Consider the following 18,250-nt stretch of genomic DNA (forward strand, 5'->3'; position numbering starts at 1 on the left):
TCCTAATGTGGCTGAAAGTCAGTGCCTAGTGGCTTTCCATCTTAGACTCCTTTGTAGTCGGTTTTGTTTTAGGTGCATTTACTGTTGGTCTGTACTGTTGATTCCCTTCAACATTTTTATGGTGCTGTTTTTTTTGCTGCAGATGTTAATAGGTCTGCTGTTTTCCATTTACTTCAAATATCTTTTGTCAATTTCATAAGTATATACCATATTTCTTCAAATACAAGATAAGGTGTTTTCCCCAAATCAACATAGGGGTGGAAAAGCCCCTCTATTTTTGCAGGGCAAATATACAAAGGGGCTCCTTATACAAGGAGACTTCATTAAATATAAAGTCTGTCATTAAACTGCTTCCCAAAGCAGCATGTGCTCAGTAATGGAAACCAGCTATGAAGCTGATTAAATGCAGCCAGCACTGAGCATGATTATAAAACACATGGTCCATATTGGACAAATGTACTGATGGGAACCTGCCAGAATGATAGTTTAGTGTAGTCCATCTGAATAAGATGTGTGGTAGTGCCCATTCCACGCAGTCAGGTCATGGGGAGCCCTGCTGCATTGCATATGTTTTGACTTCCTCTTCACTCCCACAGCTGAGGTGTGCTTTCTTTCCCATTTCTAATGATCCCTGTTTCTTCACCAGCCTTAAATGTCTGGCAAGTATCACCAAACCAAACAGTTTGCCCAGAATCTCTCTTTTGCCCTCTCAGCCTGTTGCATATGTTTATTGTGGCCCTGCCCTCCATGAAATAGAGCTAGACCAGGTTGCCCTGTGCCTTCTCTGCATATAAATTTTTGGAGGATCCCAGGACTCCTGACAAGAGTATCTGGCTCCAGTCACGAGTGGGGTACTAATTAGCACATGGATCCTTTGTGCAGGGTTTCTGGGATACACACACATACTGAGCAGTGTTTAGCTATGGGGTCGCTAGTTCCAAATGCTGTTGACTCTGTTGGGCCCAGCCCAGTGAACTATATGGTAAATCATGAGCCCTTTGTCTTTGGACTAATATCGTGTAGTTTGCCGTTTATATAAAAAAGTACAGAAGTACTCCTTGAAAGTGTGTTTATGGAATACCCATGCTAAAACTTGTAGCAGTTTCAAAAAAGGTCAACTTAATCAATTCTGAGTGAATTAAGACTGTGGGTACCTGTAATAATTTGTCTGTATGCAAATTACTACAGGTATGTTTATTTCAAGGCCACTGTTTTCAACTTTGCCTCTCACTTCCGTGTGTTCAGGGAGAGCAGGGTCTGACAGTAAAGGGGGGGAATCAGAAGGGGCTCCAGGGGGAAGAAGTTTGAAAGGGGGGGGGGGCCAGAGGGCAAGGGGGCCACCTAACCCCCCAGATATATTTTCTCTGCTGTAGAGGGACAAATTCAAGGCCACTGATTAGATTCTGTACTTGGAAAATCATAACAAATTTATAAATTTTCTACATATGGACTCTAATTACAGGGGCAATATCCTATATTCAGGCTCATCTTATATTCAAGTAAATATGATACTCTAACTATTAGCACAGTATTCTGAAGTCCGCTCAGCAAAATGCTTTTTTTTCCTTTTTGTTTTGTTTTGAATACATGACGCTAAGCTAGGGATAATCTCTTCTCATGCAGGCCAGATATTAGCTGCTTATTCTCAGTATATCATTGTACTCTTTTTTTTTTAATGCTTTGCATTAGCTAGGTTAACATTTTAGATACCTGTATATTTCCAGAGCATTCTTGTAGTTCGTATTTGTCCTTAAAGCTGATTATTTTAGGTTTTCATAGTACTGCCTATCACTAAATGGCTGAGTGCCTCTGTGTAAAATGAATAGCTTTAGGAAAGTCTTTGGCACTTCTCTCTTCTTGAAATAAAACTTGAGGAGTAAGGCTTTTATTTTTATATTGTATTGATTTATTTTTAGATTGGTTCCAGAGTACCTTGTTTGGATGTTTGCCTAGGAGAGGGTGTTTTAATTTTATTCTTACAACTGAAAGGCCTTTCTGAAAAGTTTTTGAAGCGTTTCCTTAACATGGTAACTTTGGGTACACTCATATAGCCAGACCCATTCAAATAGAGAATGCTTTGTTCAGAGCTCTCATGCTCTTTGTTTGGCTTTATGATCTGCACTGATCCAAAGGAACAGAGCTGCCTTAGTTTATCAGTCAAGTTTTTGACCTTTTAATGTAGTTGGGCTTGATCCATTAAGTGCTTTGAGGATTACGACTAAAGACTTCCTAAATGGGCTTTGGAAGCTGACTGAGAGGCGATGTAGAGGGACTTGGGTATGGGCCCAATGTGCATATGGCAGCTTCAACCATGGAAAATATGGGTAGCCAGATACTGTATCAGATGGAGCTTATGTGGGGATTGCCTCTAATGCTATTGACCTGCTTCCATGGTATGTGTCTGTGTCTTTACCAGTCACTCTCGACTCCTCCAGTCATTTTTAACTCCTCTCTTGTTTTTGTTTGGTTTTTTTTTAAGTTAAGGTTTCCCTATAAATGCTAAAATTGGTGCTAGCTCAGTGTACGCAGTCACAACACTATCTGACATAAGAGTTTAAGTATATGATGTACGAAAGAAGATTAATTTGGTGCGCAGTATTCTTTTATCTCTTGAAGTCCTAATAGTTCTGTGCTGTGAAGGAAGGGAGGAGGAATGATGTGTTCAAAATGTACTTTCAAATTCCTTTTCAGAGGGGAAGTTTTTTCTGTAATTAGAGATTTGACAATGGAGCACTATTTATTAGTTTCCTGCCACTTAATAGGGCCACACATGGAGCTAATTAGGCAACTCCGCACCCAATGCGACTTAAGTGCCTAACTTTTTACACTCCTTTGACAGTTGATCTTAATTCTCATTTGCATTAATTATTGCTTTAAAGGAGCTGAAATCACAGAGAAATAATGAGGTCTTCTGTTCAGTAAATTAAAAAAAATATTTTTGTCCTGATTTCCATGCATTTAGGTAGGTTTGGGTTGGGGGGGGAATGTTTGGAAAACTTTGGAAAATGTTGGTTTGACTCACTCAGAACTACAGACATTTTCTCTCTTATCCTAGGATAGCCTCTTTTTGCAGCTTTTTGTCATGTTCTTTATACCTTCCAACTTAAAAAAAAAATTAAATTAAAAAGGAATTTCTGCAGGCAGCTCTCACAGGGACAGTACTATCTCAGGTCTCAATAAGGCAGAGGCCAGTTACAAAAAGAACGTGATTTATAGAGTTGAATGGTATCAGAGTATTTGTAGAAGGGGCAGAATTGAGTCTTAACCATAAATCTAACATTTTTCTAAACTACTGGCTTGTTGTCTTTATCTGGAACAAGGTTTCTCAATGTGGTTTTTATAAAATTTCCTTCCTTAAATACCATATGTAGCTGTGGGACATCATTAGTGAGTTGGTTCCATAATCTTGTGCTTTTCAGCTCAGTGTTGGGACCTGGGATCCTTGCATTCTGTCCCTTGGTTGAGAAGGATAGTTACCTTTCCGTCCTTTTGAGCTAATTGGCATATCTAGATAGTCATTTATTAGTAATGCTTTAAATTTTATGTAAAGCCCACTTGTATGTTCTTAAATTTGTGTTTGTAGGAAAATCTCTCTAGCAGACACCATCACCAAGCTCACATATTTGCCATATTCTTTTAGAGAGGCAGTGCGACTAACCGGACGTAATTTACGTATCCCATATGAGAGACCTAGGTTCTGCCAGAGTGAATCAGTGCAACCTCTCAGATCCTTTGATGTGGGAATGATAGTTGCCTGCCACTCAAATTAAGGGTATAAAACATGAAGTGTACTGAAAAATCACATTTAGCACTCATTTGTGTCTACACGTTGCCGTACAGTGACATTACTAAAGCGCGGTGCTGTAGCACTTTGTTTGGAAGAACTAAAGCACAGAGCAGTATGGGCAGTTACTGCACTGTATGCGGCACATAGCTAGATTTCACTGCTGCGCCATCATAGCGGCATGCTGCTACAGCAACATAGCTGGCGATCACATGTAGACCCTCATGATCGCTACATCGCCATAGGGCGATGTATAAATGCACCCATTCTGGCTTAGTCCAGTGCACCTTCCCTAAGGTAAATACTGGAGGGTGTTGAGAAAGGAGAGCAGCAGAAAAAATGAAGGATCTTTGTTTTCCATTGAGCTATGGTGTCATCACGTGTATGATGCAGGACTCTTGCGTGGGGGTATATGCAGCACACTTCAACTGTTAAAAAGACTGAAGGCTTTGAAAAGACTAAAGGCTACCAACCGTTTCAGTCTGGCAGCTTCTCATAGCTAAGCTTAGTTTCATAGGAGACAATGAAATATATCTTTGTAACATCAGAATATCTCCCTGACAAACTTAATGGTCCTACTTCAAATACCTGAGGAGGAAGAGCTGATTTTTCAAAGTATCTGGTTCCACTAAGTGCTTTCTGGAAAATGGCCAAATAATTTATTTAAAAAAAAAATCCATTTTAGGACGGGGACAAAGCATGTAAAATCCCAGCCTGTATACTTTAGTTTGTCAAAGTAAATGTAAATAAAGTTTTATAAAGTGTGTTAAGCAAACTTAAATACAGGTTTTATTATTCCTCTCCATTTGTTATGTAGTGAGCGTTTGAAAATACCAATACATTGCTGCAGTTGGAAAAAAATGCCTTGTGATATGTTACTTCATATGCTTTTTCTTCATGGTCAAAAAGAAAATGATTGCCCAACCTTAAGGTCTTATAAAGTATAATAATTTTCACAAAAGATAATAGTCAGCAGACAGTTTTTATTCAGATTTATAAAGAAGTATCTATCCAATGGGTTAAGTGCAGACTAAGTTATATTTAAGGGGAAAATGGGTCAAAATGATGTTAAAAGGAAATTCCAATTCACTATAACTAATTTCTCACTTTTTTACTTCCACTGCCTTATTAGCATTTTTGTCTTTGGTCCCTGATGCATATTATATACACAGAGCTGTGCAACTTGAAGCAAACAAAAGCTAGCAGGGAGAGAGCACATGCACATGAATGGAAGTGAAGGAAGAGCTTGTTCTAAATCTTTCCTTTCCTTTCCTTTCTTGGATTACAGTCCTATGTATTCTCTCTAGAGTATATTTACTTGCATTGTAATAGCATTTAAGAATCCATTTTAATAGCTTTTTATTATGTATAGTCATTGTTTTTTTCATTAGTAGCAGCTGAATATTACTTTTGCAGTCAGATCTTATTACTTTTTGCATCCAAAGCAAAGGTCAGATTGTCAGCTGGGAATTGAGAAAAAAATATCTATATTTATCTAGTGGTTACTTTGTCCCAACTGAAACAGAACAGCCGAACCCTATTTTCTGTTTAGCTTTCCTTTTCTCTTAGCTTTTCTTATATTCAGTTAAATTGCCGCCCTGCCCTGCCATAGGTATACTAGAAAATGTGTCATTTGCCCATAAGTTTTACTGTAGTTAAATAGGTATAAAACTAACCCAAAAGTCTGGAGCTTAGGATAATTATAGTCAAGTTGGAAAAATGGTCAGTATCTTTGTTCACTAGCTTAGATGTAATAAGTACTTAACAGTGATGAAATAAATGGTGTATTGGATAAAAATTCCGCAAGACTGGCCTCCTGCTGCCCATGGGTGCCATGACATGGTGGTAGTAGCCAAGTAAAATTGCCCTATACATGCTCCTTGTGAATTAGGGCTTTGATCAGCTTAAAGCTGACAGGAGCTAGCTGATGCTGTAGGTGCTCCTCTCAAAAAGAGGCCCGTGGGGCTCTCCCACTGTCTGTTTCTGAAGGAGCTTGGCAAGGGGGTCAGACCAGGAAGGGCAACATAGCACAAGGCAGCTCCTGCCTGCTTTAGATTGATCAGAGCCCTAGTGCAGCAGTGTCATGTGCACATGCCTCAGCCCTTCCCAGGCTGGCTGTGCAGCAGGCACTTTTACCTGGAGGCAGTATCACCTAGTTGAGAAGCACTGAGGTAAGTTGAGGCAGCCCCGCCAGTGATTCTCAACTGGGGGTACTGCCACATTGAAAAAGGTGAGCAAGAGGTGCCCTTATCCTGAAAAGCATCACTGCACTAATAGATTTATTGCTGTTAGTTTATTTCACTGTTTGTTTTACCAAAATTTTGAATCTTAACAAAAAAAAAATTTACTATCTGTCTCTCTCTAAATAAAATGTTCTTAATGCATTTTAGGCTCACTGGTGGGCAGTATTGCTTATGGGAATTGCTCTGATCATGTTAATGGCTGGATTCATTAAGATATGCAGTGTTCATACTCCAAGCAGTAATCCAAAGTTGCCTCCTCATAAACCACTCCCAGGTAAGTTAAGTACATTCAGATTTATTAAAACTACAGAAAGATATGAAGAACATTTAGAAAGTATTGGGATGCTGGAGCACTAGTCCTATAGTTCATATTATGGCACTGTGAAACCACAAGAGTTCATGTGGGCCTTTTCAGGTGGTGGGGCTATGTACAAAAACTAATTTACTGCTTCATCTGCAGAGATAAAATGACATCTCATCAGTCCTAAAGAAAGCATGCAGTTGTAAACTTTTACACAGAAAGCACTGGAGCAATCTTTCTCATTACCTCTGCTCCCACACCACTTTTTTCTGAAAATATCTGCTTCAGTAACTTGTTTTTAATATGCCACACATTCACATTGTGCACTTGGTGTATTGTTTAAAACAGCTCTTATCACAGTTTTGTATCTTGTGCTCCTCAAATAACGTAAAACACTAATTCTCATAATATGTGTGTTCAGAATAATATGTTGCAATGGTAATCATGTGTTCTTTGTGTTTATGTGCAATAACAGGCACTTTAAAGAGGAGGAGACCACCACAACCAGCTCAGCCACCACAACGTCAGAGGCCCCGAGAGAGTTATCAGATGGGACACATGAGACGCTGACTGCAGCTTTTGCCTTGGTTCTTCCTAGTGCCTACAATGGGAAAACTCCACTCCAAAGAAAACCTATTAAATCATTGTCCCCAGTCTAAGTCTCAGAAGAAAAAAAAAAGGCAAGATACAAAACAAGTGGCGAAGTTTAACTTTTAACAATTGAAACTTCAAGCTAAAAAAGAAGAGAAAAATGATTTTCATACAAACATTTTTAACCGAATGGCACAAAATCTTAGATTACCATGGTTTTTCCCCCTTCTGTGCTCTTCATTGCTGCATTTTTCTTCACTTGCAGGCAAATATGGCTCTAGTAAACTTTTATTCACAAATTGAAAAAATATATATTTTTCAACTGCCAGTGAAGGCTAGGAAGCTAGACCACCTCAACATTGGAGACATTACTTGCCAATGTATATAAATTGTTATATGCAGACATGTATTTCTAACGTACACCCGTACTTTGTGTGCAATTGTAAACAAAAAATTGCAATATGGATGTTTCTTTGTATTATAAAAACTTTCCGCTATTAATGAAGAAATTACTGTTTAATTGACATACTCAGGATAACAGAGGATGGTGGTATATAATGGTCAAGGATTCAGTGATGCTTTACACAGCAGTTTTTGAATCAAATCAAACTTTTTTTATTATGATCAGAGTTGGTTTAAATACTCATTTCATTTTTTATCAGAACAGCTGCTAAGACATAGCATACATGATTGAATGCTCTTAGAGTTGTGTAAAGCAAGTGTTGTGCAAACTTTGCCTATGCCAGAATGTTTCAAAATTGCATTTACTGTTTCCAATTTTTCATAGTTCAGCATACGTATTTTTAATTTTTGTCTGATTATTCAGTTAAATAATGAATAGTTGGATGAAATAATTTCATGCTTTAGTAGAAAAATATGCCTGTTATACAACTTGTTTTTTAATGATTACAACCAGCTTATTTGGGTTGTTCGGATATACTTACTGTATGATAATTAGGTTCCTGATTCTGAGGGATGTGGAAAAGATGAAAAGCTGTTGTTTTATTATTATTATTTTTTTTAATTTATCAAATATATTGATAACTTTTCAGCCCGATACTGTTAATGGATAACCACTAAAATACAATAATTTGCCCAGCTACATAGCTGAGTTAAATTGTAGTTAGGCCTACTGACTGTCTCTAATTTTTTTTCTTTTACAAGTAGTGAAGTTCAAACAGCGCAATGTCCCATTCCAAAGTTTTTGGTTTTTTTTACAAATGTAAATAATTGGCATTTTTAAAAGAGAAAACAAAACAATTGAATGTCTTACTATGCTTACTGCTATGCAGGAAATGAAAGGGGGGCATTACAAAATGTATAAGCTTCTTATATATTTATTGCTTATTTTCCAAAAGCACCAAGCTAATTAGAGGCAAAAAGCTATAATTTTCCTGGCTTTGCTTAGGAGAAAATTTACTAAAGGTTGGACAGGCTTCCTTTTGTGGTTTTTTTAAGAGTATAAGGTTTACACAATCATTCTCATAATGTGACGTAAGCCAGCAAGGCCAAAAATGTTACAGAATATAATGGGATCTCTTCCTTGTAAACTTGTACAGTATGTGGTGACTTTTTTCAAAATACAGCTTTTTGTACATGGTTTAGAGACAAATTTTGTACATGAAACCCCAGTCCAATAGACTATATAAATAATTCTAAATGATCTTAACTAGTTAGAAATGTATGTAGTTGCTTTTAAATCATTTTAAATACATTTGTTTTCCAACTGTGCAAAGATTGGAAGTGGGTTTGCATTTCTAAAATGGTGACTTTTATTCAGCAAGAGTTCTTAGTAACTTGGAGTGTGGTAGACTTTGAAACATGTAAATTTTTTGCTTGTAATGTTATCCTGTGGTAGGGTTTTGGCAGATATATGCTGCCTATTTTATTCTAAGTTAAATGTTTTCTGAACAGAGCAATGTGCACTGAACTCTCCACTGCAAGACGAGATGTGGTAAAACAAAAAGAAAGATCAAGACAAATGAGATCTAATACTACTGTCAGTTTAATGTCCACTGTGTTTTATACAGTATCTTTTTTGTTCACTTTGGAAATTTTTACTAAAATTGCAAAAAATAAAGTATTGTGCAAAGATATGTAAGGTTTTTTGAAACTTGAAATGCATTAATAAATAGACTTGAGGAAATCCATTTTGAAGGTTCATTTGCTTTTTAAAATCTAAAAGCAAAATGGAGTATATAAACATTGCTGTCTTTTAATTTTCCTTTCACTACAATGAGCAAGTATAATTGTGCTATCAGTGCACCAGAAAGAGTTGTTGTCCACATCCCCTAGTTTGAGCTTCGCACAGTAAGTACAAAGACTATATGTTCATTTGTGCAAGGAAATATGTTGACTCTTTAGAAATGAAGGCCTAACTTTTTTTTCTGTGTTTATTATGATCAAAGTATTTTTAACTTATTCTCTGCTGTTATATTTAAAAATGAATCTAATTCCTGTCAAAGTGTTTAAGGTACAGACCTCTGTTGTCAATTTGGTGGTTATCCTGTGAAATTTTTGCTTTTCTAAAAAGTTATCTTACTTATTCTAACTAGCATAAAATTCATTTGAAGATGCTGCTAATGAATAAGGCTGCTAAAAGCATTATGCAAAACACCTTTCTACTGCATATAGTAAAATGTCTATCACATGGGTATGTCTTTCCATCTTTTTTGTTCACATTCTTGTATCTTAACTTCTTCATAACTGATACCATTTTAAAAGAAGAAAAGTCTTACCAACCACATCTTTCATTCAAAAGGTGGTGTTGTCTAAGCAATGCCTGCTCAGTCTTTTTGTTTTTTCCCCATAATTGAAAAATTTAGCTGAGGAACTCCTGAGTAAGCTTTTTGATAACAGCATGCTAGCAGACCCATCACCACAATTTTTGAAATCACTACTTCCCATGAAAATTAAATTGCATAGTAATGACAAAGAATGGTAAGATAGTGGGAATGCAGCATCTTTGGAGATCTACAACTTTTTTAGGTGCCTAAGTAATGATTTAAGTGTCTGAATATGCTCAGAAATTGAAAACTTTCATCAGCCCCTAAAAAAAAAAAATAAATAAATTGTTTAAATTGTTCTTGGAGATCTAAAAGTGTGGCTTTATTTTTTTTTAAACTAATATCTAACTCAGTATCCCTAAGATAGTTATTTAAATTCAGTTGTCTTCATGTTTTCCTTTAAAATACGCTGTTCATAAAATGGCTGTCTCTGTAGGAGAAATGTTCAACCAAACTTGTGTGACTCTCTCAAAGCAGGGCAGTTCCCTCCATGACTTGACATTTCTTTCTTGTCTATTAAAGCAACAAAGATACTACAAATCTATGGCTTAATCTCACTCTTCATTAGGGTACCAAACTTTCACAAAGCAGAGGAGCAAGTTCTGATTTTGAATATTGCTAGGAAAATAGTTTACAGGGTTGATAAAATGCACTTATCTTTTATATGTCTAAGGTATGCTTATTTGACACGTACAGAATTTTTTTTTGAACCAGTGGTTTTAATATTCGGAGTGAGATGATAGTAAACTCCAGCGAGCAAGAAGTGAAGCAGCACTAACAAGCATGTCATAATCACAGTTGCAGTGTTAAATGGAATTAAGATATCTTTATACCCAACACTCTAAAAGTATCTTCTTATAAACATCCCTGGGCGTTCTTATGCTTTTAATAGAAAATATTTGTAGTTAATACAAGCATTATACGTTGTACAAGAGAAGTTGGACTTTCAGATATGTGGCAACAAAATACCTTTTCAAGTTTTTGTTGGAAAGAATTGGACATCAGATTAAAGAGAGAATAAGTATGTTGCTTCATATTTGCATGTAGCAGTCTGTTAAAGCATCTAAATGCTGCTCTTCTTTTTTTTTGTTGGTTTTTGGTTTTTTTGCTTTTAGCTTTTAATGATTTTCTTAAATTGTCAACAAAGTTGTGTTCTAGACTAGTATCCAGGCTGAGTATAGTAGCTTCTTTATTGGTTGAATAAAAGGACTTTTTCCCCAGCCAATTAGGGAGTCACAAGATACGGTCCCTTAATGTTCAAGCTTCAAAAAACTTCTGTAGCATTGGCATTGTCTACCTGGTTCTCCAGTCATAATCACTGAGGTCAAAAGTTTCTACGGAGTTCTGTTTTCCCAAAGTTAGGTGCTCTGAATCTACATTTAGTCCCCATGTAAATATCCTCACTTTCAGAAACGATGAGCCCCTGCAGTTCCCTGAAAAGAAGACGTTCATGTATTTTAGGATTAAAGATATCTAACTCCAGAGAGTTTGTGTGTGCAAATTGAGGCCTGTGGTTTCAGGTATCTTGCATGATATAGACCCTATCACCTGTGTAACATCTGGTGACCCTTGTTCATTAGTAGCACTTTGTCCCTAGCCATAGTAGTTTTTGTCTGGGTGCCTTTTATCAAATCTATTAAAAAGCATGCCTGCAACTTCAGCCTTAGAAAGGAATCATAATTTGCTCAGCTTGCTTTGGTCTAGTGTACTCTGACAAAACATAAAACATTTTTCTGTCTTCAAGGAGGCTGTAAGGAAATTTTTAGTAAAAGGCGAAAGATTTATACGATCGCTCTGCATCATCAGCTCTCCCGTGAGTATTTGTTGTTACTCGGTGATTGCAGGACCTCTCTTAATCTAGTAGTACAGGCATTTACAGTGACATATTATTGTAAATTCTTGAGATTTCTCTATTGAAGTATATTGATATGTGGCTATTTGTTTGGTCTACTTACTCCATCCACCACAATGACTTGATGAAGTGGGGGAAAAAAGGAAATGAATATTTTCCTATAAATTATCATATCCTCGTCAAAGCTTCTTCAGAATTGGAGGTGGGTCATCTAATAAATTATTTGAGAACTGGAGTTGAACAGATTTTTCAAAGTATATTAACAGAAAGTTTCTACCAGACAGTCAGTTCACTAGGAAACCAGATAGACACAAGTATGAGTAGTACCTCTTTATTTCAAAACCAAATAGACAAACTTTGATTTACAGTAGGAAAAGTAAGTCATCACTTCTCTGGACAGTAATCTCGTCTTAAGTCTGTCTGGATGATGTAAAGTATCCTTCAATAAACTTCTTTCTGGTTTTCCTTTACTTAACTTGGACTACATTTGGAATATCTAGAGCCCTGCTCTGTGGAGGTGTAAAATCTTCTTTCAAGTGAAAAATCATATATCTTCACCCTTATTCTGATGTGAGATTCAGTACAAGACGGGGCAAAATTTGCAGAAGTGCACTAGCGCTTAGAAATCCAGGTAGCATTTTATGATAGTAGCTTAGTTCTTGCTTCAGAAACATTGAACCCAAAAGGTGGAGGGTCTGCTGATTTGAGAGTGGTGACCCTTTGGATTGTACTATCCCCAAATGTAATCCTGTTGTATTATATAATTTCCCCCAAATTTTCCCTTTTTTACAGAAAGTTTCAAAGGCTCCAACAAGGAAGAATCCAATTTAATATCCTTGTAGTGGTCAGTTGACACTGGTGATTTGGGTACTTAGCAGTAGAGTTGGCAGCTGAGCTTCCAATATACCCATATCTGTGTTCAGCCTTTTATTTCAAGTTTCTTTTCATCATGTTAGTCTAGCATGTTGCTTGATTTGACTTTTGAATATAGTCACTATAGTCCTTGGGGACTATAGTGCTCTAAATTTCTGTTTTTTCCCCTCTTACTGTAGAAAAGATTTGGCCCAACATAGCCTGTATCAGCCTGTAGAAAATGTGGGTGCTTCTGTAAAAATAATAGGCTAGTACAGAGAGTAAGGGCTCCCTAATCAGACTGAATTTGAATTTTATACTTAGATCCCTGTACACCAGTTCATTAGGATTAAGCAACAACACCAGGAGCTCATCACATCCTAATGCTTCCTCATTTATTGAGATCTGTTAATGCATAAAACTAACTCTTTAGTTTTCAATGCTTGGATGCTTATCTTGCTGGGGTGATCTGACCCCAGCAGACTTCCTGCCCCTTGGACAGGGGGCTAGACCTGATGATCTTGCAAGGTCCCTTCCAGCCCTAATGTCTATGAAATTTTTCTGCCACATATCCATATGTTTCTGGAGTTTGAATCTGGTTCTTTAAGCACTGATTATAAAGCCCTCTGAGCAAACTATAATTTTTCCCTAATCAGGGTCTTCTTTCTAACAGCCTTTTTTTGCCAGATTGCAACCCAAAATTGGAGGACCTTTAAGGGAGTTGAAACGAGGGGAAAAAAAACCCCAAAACAACAAAGGAAAAATTTAAACAAAAGAACAAATCTTTAGTGTGAATAAAAGTTATGAATAGCCAGCAAATTTTCTCTCTCATACTTTTAGGTGCTCAGTAGTTCCATGATTTCTAAGATACTCCTTTCTCGCATTTTTCAATAACTCAATTTTTCCTTGGTAGTAATTTCTGTCCACTTTTTTTACAATTCTCCATATTATTTTGCAGTGAGAGTGTGGGTTTTTTTTTCTATTTTGTGATCACCAAAAGCCATAAACTTTGTTCTCAGTACAAAGTATTCAGTAGGTGTTGGTCTAAGTTGGTGGGGGGGGGTTTCCGCTTGGAACCACAAAAATTTATTTCAGCTAATACGAAAGACAAGCCTATAATCAGTCATCCAACAATCAGGCTATAATCGCACAGTTAAGGACATTTATCCATAGTTATTGACTTATTTGAGAAGAAAAGAATTTGGTTTTTTTCTTCCTGAAATTGAACGTGAAAATTTGGGATTAACTTTTATGTTCAGGTTTGACTTTTAATCAGAACAATACAGTGTATAATTTAGTGCCTTAACGTTTTAAAACTAATAAAATTTAATAAATATCATACAATGGTAAAACATAAATTATAAATACTATAATTTTGGGGATGAACAAATGACAAATGAAAATCTTTATTTCTGGTAACTGTATGTAATAGCCTGAAAATAAAATTTCATCCAAAAATGTAGGGTGTTTTTCCTCTTATTTGCTAGTTTAAGATGGGGGCGGGGGGGAAGGGGAATGTACATGCCTGATCTTGAATTTTCCAAATGTAATGTTAGGTTGCTGTTGAATATTCTGCAACTTGCATTAATTTGTAAATCATGTTCGTTTATTTGTGCCATAATTTTAAAATAGTGTTAAGAGTTCACACTAACATGGTGAAAATAATTTAAATGCAAAAGTTCACTGAACTTGGCTGTGTAACAAGGACTATCAGCTGGAATCATGCTTAGCATGCTAAGCATTTCTTTAAAGCAAATTAGTTTAATTAAAATATTTAATCACTACATTGAACAGCAAAGCATTTTCCAATAGAATAAACTTTAGTGAAGCACATTATCAAAGGCACAATTATGTGGCTCATAATGCTAAGTTTTATACAGAGTATCTCAGTCATGAAGGATGTTCCTATCACCTTCATAACTCCTTAGGTCTTGAACTTTAGCAAGATAAAAGATCAATAGTTTTCTGTAAATGAACATAGTATTTATTCAATAGGATATTTGCTTTAAGTGGTTTAAACAGCAAGTTTATTATAAGTACATTAACTTGGCTTTAGCTGATATGCTTCAATACTCAGGTTTGGGACAAGTCACCTGTGAATTACTGCACCTAACAGCTAATTTGTGGCTTCCAAAACTATTTTCATTTTACAGTAATCAAATTGTTATTTTAGGTGGTTTCATTGGGAATCAGATTCATTTTAAGGCACTGTAATATAAAATCTAATATTTAAAAGACACTTCTATCAAGCATTCCTTGAAGTAACAATGTTTAGATGTCCTCTGAGCAGGTTTTCTTTCGAAGTTAAAAGCAATTTAGATCTCAGTACATAATGTTAACTAAGAAAATGTCCATTCATCTCTTTAGGAGTAGCTTTAAGGGCATATTTTTAGTTTGCTGTTACCATAAACATAAAATCTAAATTTGTTTCTTTCTTGTATCTGGATCTATGAGGGTACTTCAATTTTTGTTGAACTTATGTTTATACTTTTAATTGTGATTTTTAGTCAATAAGATTTAACTTATTCTTGATAGGCAGCTTTGATTCTCTTCCTCATCTGAATTTTCTCTTTAATCTTCGAGGACGATTCTCACATCTCACAAACGTTTTCTCTTGGGATGGATGGAGGTGTACATTGTCAATACTTTGGGAACAAAATGTCATTCTAAACAGAAAACACAATGAATAAGTATAAATATTCTGTTCCTTGTCACTCTTACTGTTCTCATTTCTGATGTATATTTTTAAGAAGATACATTAATTCTTAATTTCTTGCTGCTAGTGATAAATGTACATCTGGTAACATGGTGTTTGAAGCATGGGAGGTAGCACCTATGTAGCTAGGTTTTTTCTTGTATACAGTATCAATTCTTCATCTTATCTTTACTAGGAATTTTTTTCTAGCATTTCTAGCATTTTTTTCTAGCTATTACCTTTTTTCAGCTCCCCCTGTTGCTGCCATTAGTGGAATGCTAAAATACTCAAGGACTTGATGGCCACCAGGAGATTAAATAGCAGGTCATCTAAATCTGTTCTGAGTTAGCTAATGTAGTATATAAACCATCAGGAACTGGCTAGATTTTCTACACAAACATGTTCCCATTTGCTACCATGAGTGGTGCTGACACATTAATATCACTATCTGGATGTTTTAGCAAGAAGTACTTTAATACAGGCAAACCCATAAGATTTTCTAAGATGAGAGAATGAAGGTTCCAAGGTAGATGACAGCTTGGTCCTTCTTGTGGGCTCCTCTGCTCTTTTAAGAAGCAGTTTTGAGAGTATCTTCTGACATAAATCTCACTTTTTCCCCACACGGGGAAAATCCACTGCATGTGTCAGTCCCAGAAACAATGATCACAGTTGAAAAATGGTGTGAAAATATAGTAAACAGTATAAGTACTTGAGAAGGTCAAAGAGTAGTTGTGGTGCATGGTTTGTCTTTGTCAGCATTTCTAAAATTTAAAAATTCAGTTTACTGATGCTTGCTTCTTTGCAGTTTGATCTTGCCCAGATGGTTTTAGTAAATCATTAAAAAATCTACCCACTCTTTTTTCTTTTGAGGAAATATTTTCCTTGAGTATTCCTCATGCTTCCCACTTCACCGTTCCCTTGGCCCAGATGGTTTTAGTATTTCAGTAGCAGTGTTGTTCAAGTTCTCATCAGCCCCAGATTTCACAGAAAAAATCAACATTAGTCAGCACCTAGTAAAACTTTGGCATGAGTAGCCAGTGCTTCTTGTGGTGACAGACTTCCAAGGGACATTGGCTGTCTAGAATTACATTAAAAGTTTTAATGATTCTGCCACAGCCTCCAATATGATTTTAGCTCCTCCATAGGAATCCTTAGGCAGCTTAAAAGTAGGTCTTTGAACTGTGTTTGACTTCTCTTGAAGCATGTTATTGGTGCATGTTAACAGAATCAAGAACAGTAGCAAGATAAATGTTTCAATCAATGGGTCTCAAATTCCCAGTGCTTGTTACGCTCCAATTTGATCCTTCAATTTTCATACCAACATGCAATGTCATAAGTCCAGGATTAATACTTTATGGTAGGAGCAAGTGAGAGAGGCTGAGCCGTGAGGAGGAAAATATTTATAGAACATTTTCAGGAAGAAGTAAGAAAGCATAGAAGTGTTTTAGTCAAGTAAATGTTTGTATAATTTATTTTCTTCAAGTTGACAAACCTGGCAAATCTCTTAAGTCACAATTTAAACTGTCTTTCAAATTAGCACCAGGGAGCTGTTGCTTTCCAGACAGTTGCTGTGCCATGCAGAATCTGTAATCTGCCATCACTGACACTGGCGAGATCTATCCTCTGGGCAAGATCAGTGTTTAATTGCCCCTTCTTGTGTGCAGCCCTATAATGCCGAGCTACGGTTACTAGGTAGGACAAGCTTTTCTCATTTAACCTTAATTAAAAGACCTATTCTTAAAGAAGTGGCAGTCATTGCAAACATTGCTGTACAGTGTCCTGGCTGGAAATGTTCTTTCCGTTAAGAACAACCAATTTCACAAATACAAGCAGCAATGTTCTCCTATTGCTGTGCTTTGTATGTGAGGCATGATCTACAGTGCTTAGATCTCAATGGTCCTGTTCCAGAGTAGAGTGCAAAAAACCAAGAAACCTTACACTGCATTTGGAAGCTTTTACTCGGGAAAACTCAGTTCCTGTCAAACCCAGAGCTGATGCTCTTAAAAGTTCACCTGGCAAAACTCGTTACATCATTCACAGCATCAGCAAACTCTCAAAACAACTGGACCAGAGTGACTGCCAAATGTGAGGGGTGGTCAGTTTACATTGTGCTCTTCCTCTGGGGGCTTTCTGATACTTGCTTATGTATGTACTTAACTCACCACTACAACGGTGGGATCTGTTAACCCTCTGTTTAATTTTACAGGAGATGCTACATATATTCTTATACTACATACGTTATGGGAAGAACGCGTCAGCTACTTGAGGTTGGATGAGGGGGAGAAAAAAAAGTCAGTCCAAAAATATATATCAGTTCTATCATGAAAACAGACAACTTGAGTTCACTTAATACAATGAAAAAATCAGAGAGACTGCATAGGTCTGAAAGCTACTTTGCTGCTGTTGGCCTTTTGAGCATGATGTAAGGTGCAGTGGATTATCTCTGAAAGGAGTAATTGTTCTAACGCACTTAATAGTTTTGAGGAGAGGCGGGGAGGAGAGTTTTGAATCTGTTTGAATGTAGTATTTTCAGGATACACCTGTGCTGAAGCTGGCTTAATTACTCACAAAAAAAAAAAAAAAATTTCAACAACACCTACTTTTGCTGGGTTTCTCCTGCTTTGACTCGTATTGTTTTCACTATAAGACCTGGTCGATAGATGCCCTTGCTCCAGGGAATGATAGTTTGAACTCTGTCCCAGAGATTTTCCCAAACCGCAGTTCCTTCCCATTTGAATTTGATCATCATTAGTTCACCAATATCAATATCCAGAGTGATGAGAAAAGAGTAGGTTTTGTTTCCAGTAATGCCTTCAACACTGCAAAAAGACAAAACCACCAAAGATGATCTTGAACCTGAAAATATGTTTTGTAGGAATTCAAATTTCTGTATTGTTGGGGGGAGGGGGAGTGTTAATTTGTTTTTCTTGTGAACAATTGGCACAGAAGAAGCTAATGTCTAAACAGCCCTTGGAGAGAACTTTTTCTTCCTGCTGCAGGTTTTTGCAAGATAGTCTTGCAAGATTAGATGGCACAGTTGCATTTACTGTTAAAATTGATGTGTAACCTTGCCACCTATATTTTTTAACTACTATAATTTATTATTTGTATTCTTGCAATGCCTGTGAACCTATCTCATGCTGGTG

At 36.5% G+C, this 18,250-nt stretch overlaps 2 protein-coding genes across 2 annotated transcripts in view; one reads left to right on the forward strand and one right to left on the reverse strand.

The window, feature by feature from the left end:
- LOC102371205 (disintegrin and metalloproteinase domain-containing protein 10) overlaps positions 1-8,229 on the forward strand; it is a 45,769-nt gene extending 37,540 nt beyond the window's left edge. The window contains exons 12-13 of the mRNA XM_006020246.3: positions 6,175-6,301; positions 6,804-8,229. Coding sequence (XP_006020308.1) covers positions 6,175-6,301; positions 6,804-6,898 — 222 coding nt within the window. The 3' untranslated portion in view covers positions 6,899-8,229. The remainder of the gene's footprint in view (positions 1-6,174; positions 6,302-6,803) is intronic.
- Positions 8,230-13,877: 5,648 nt separating this feature from the next.
- Positions 13,878-18,250, reverse strand: part of LIPC (lipase C, hepatic type) — a 92,592-nt gene continuing 88,219 nt past the window's right edge. Inside the window, exons 9-10 of the mRNA XM_014518333.2 lie at positions 17,705-17,923; positions 13,878-15,075 (exon numbers count right to left, since the gene is read on the reverse strand). Of these exons, the coding sequence (XP_014373819.1) occupies positions 14,964-15,075; positions 17,705-17,923 (331 nt within the window). The 3' untranslated portion in view covers positions 13,878-14,963. The remainder of the gene's footprint in view (positions 15,076-17,704; positions 17,924-18,250) is intronic.

The sequence above is a fragment of the Alligator sinensis genome, unplaced genomic scaffold (genome assembly GCF_000455745.1).
Source record: "Alligator sinensis unplaced genomic scaffold, ASM45574v1 scaffold1097_1, whole genome shotgun sequence".
NCBI lineage: Eukaryota > Metazoa > Chordata > Crocodylia > Alligatoridae > Alligator > Alligator sinensis.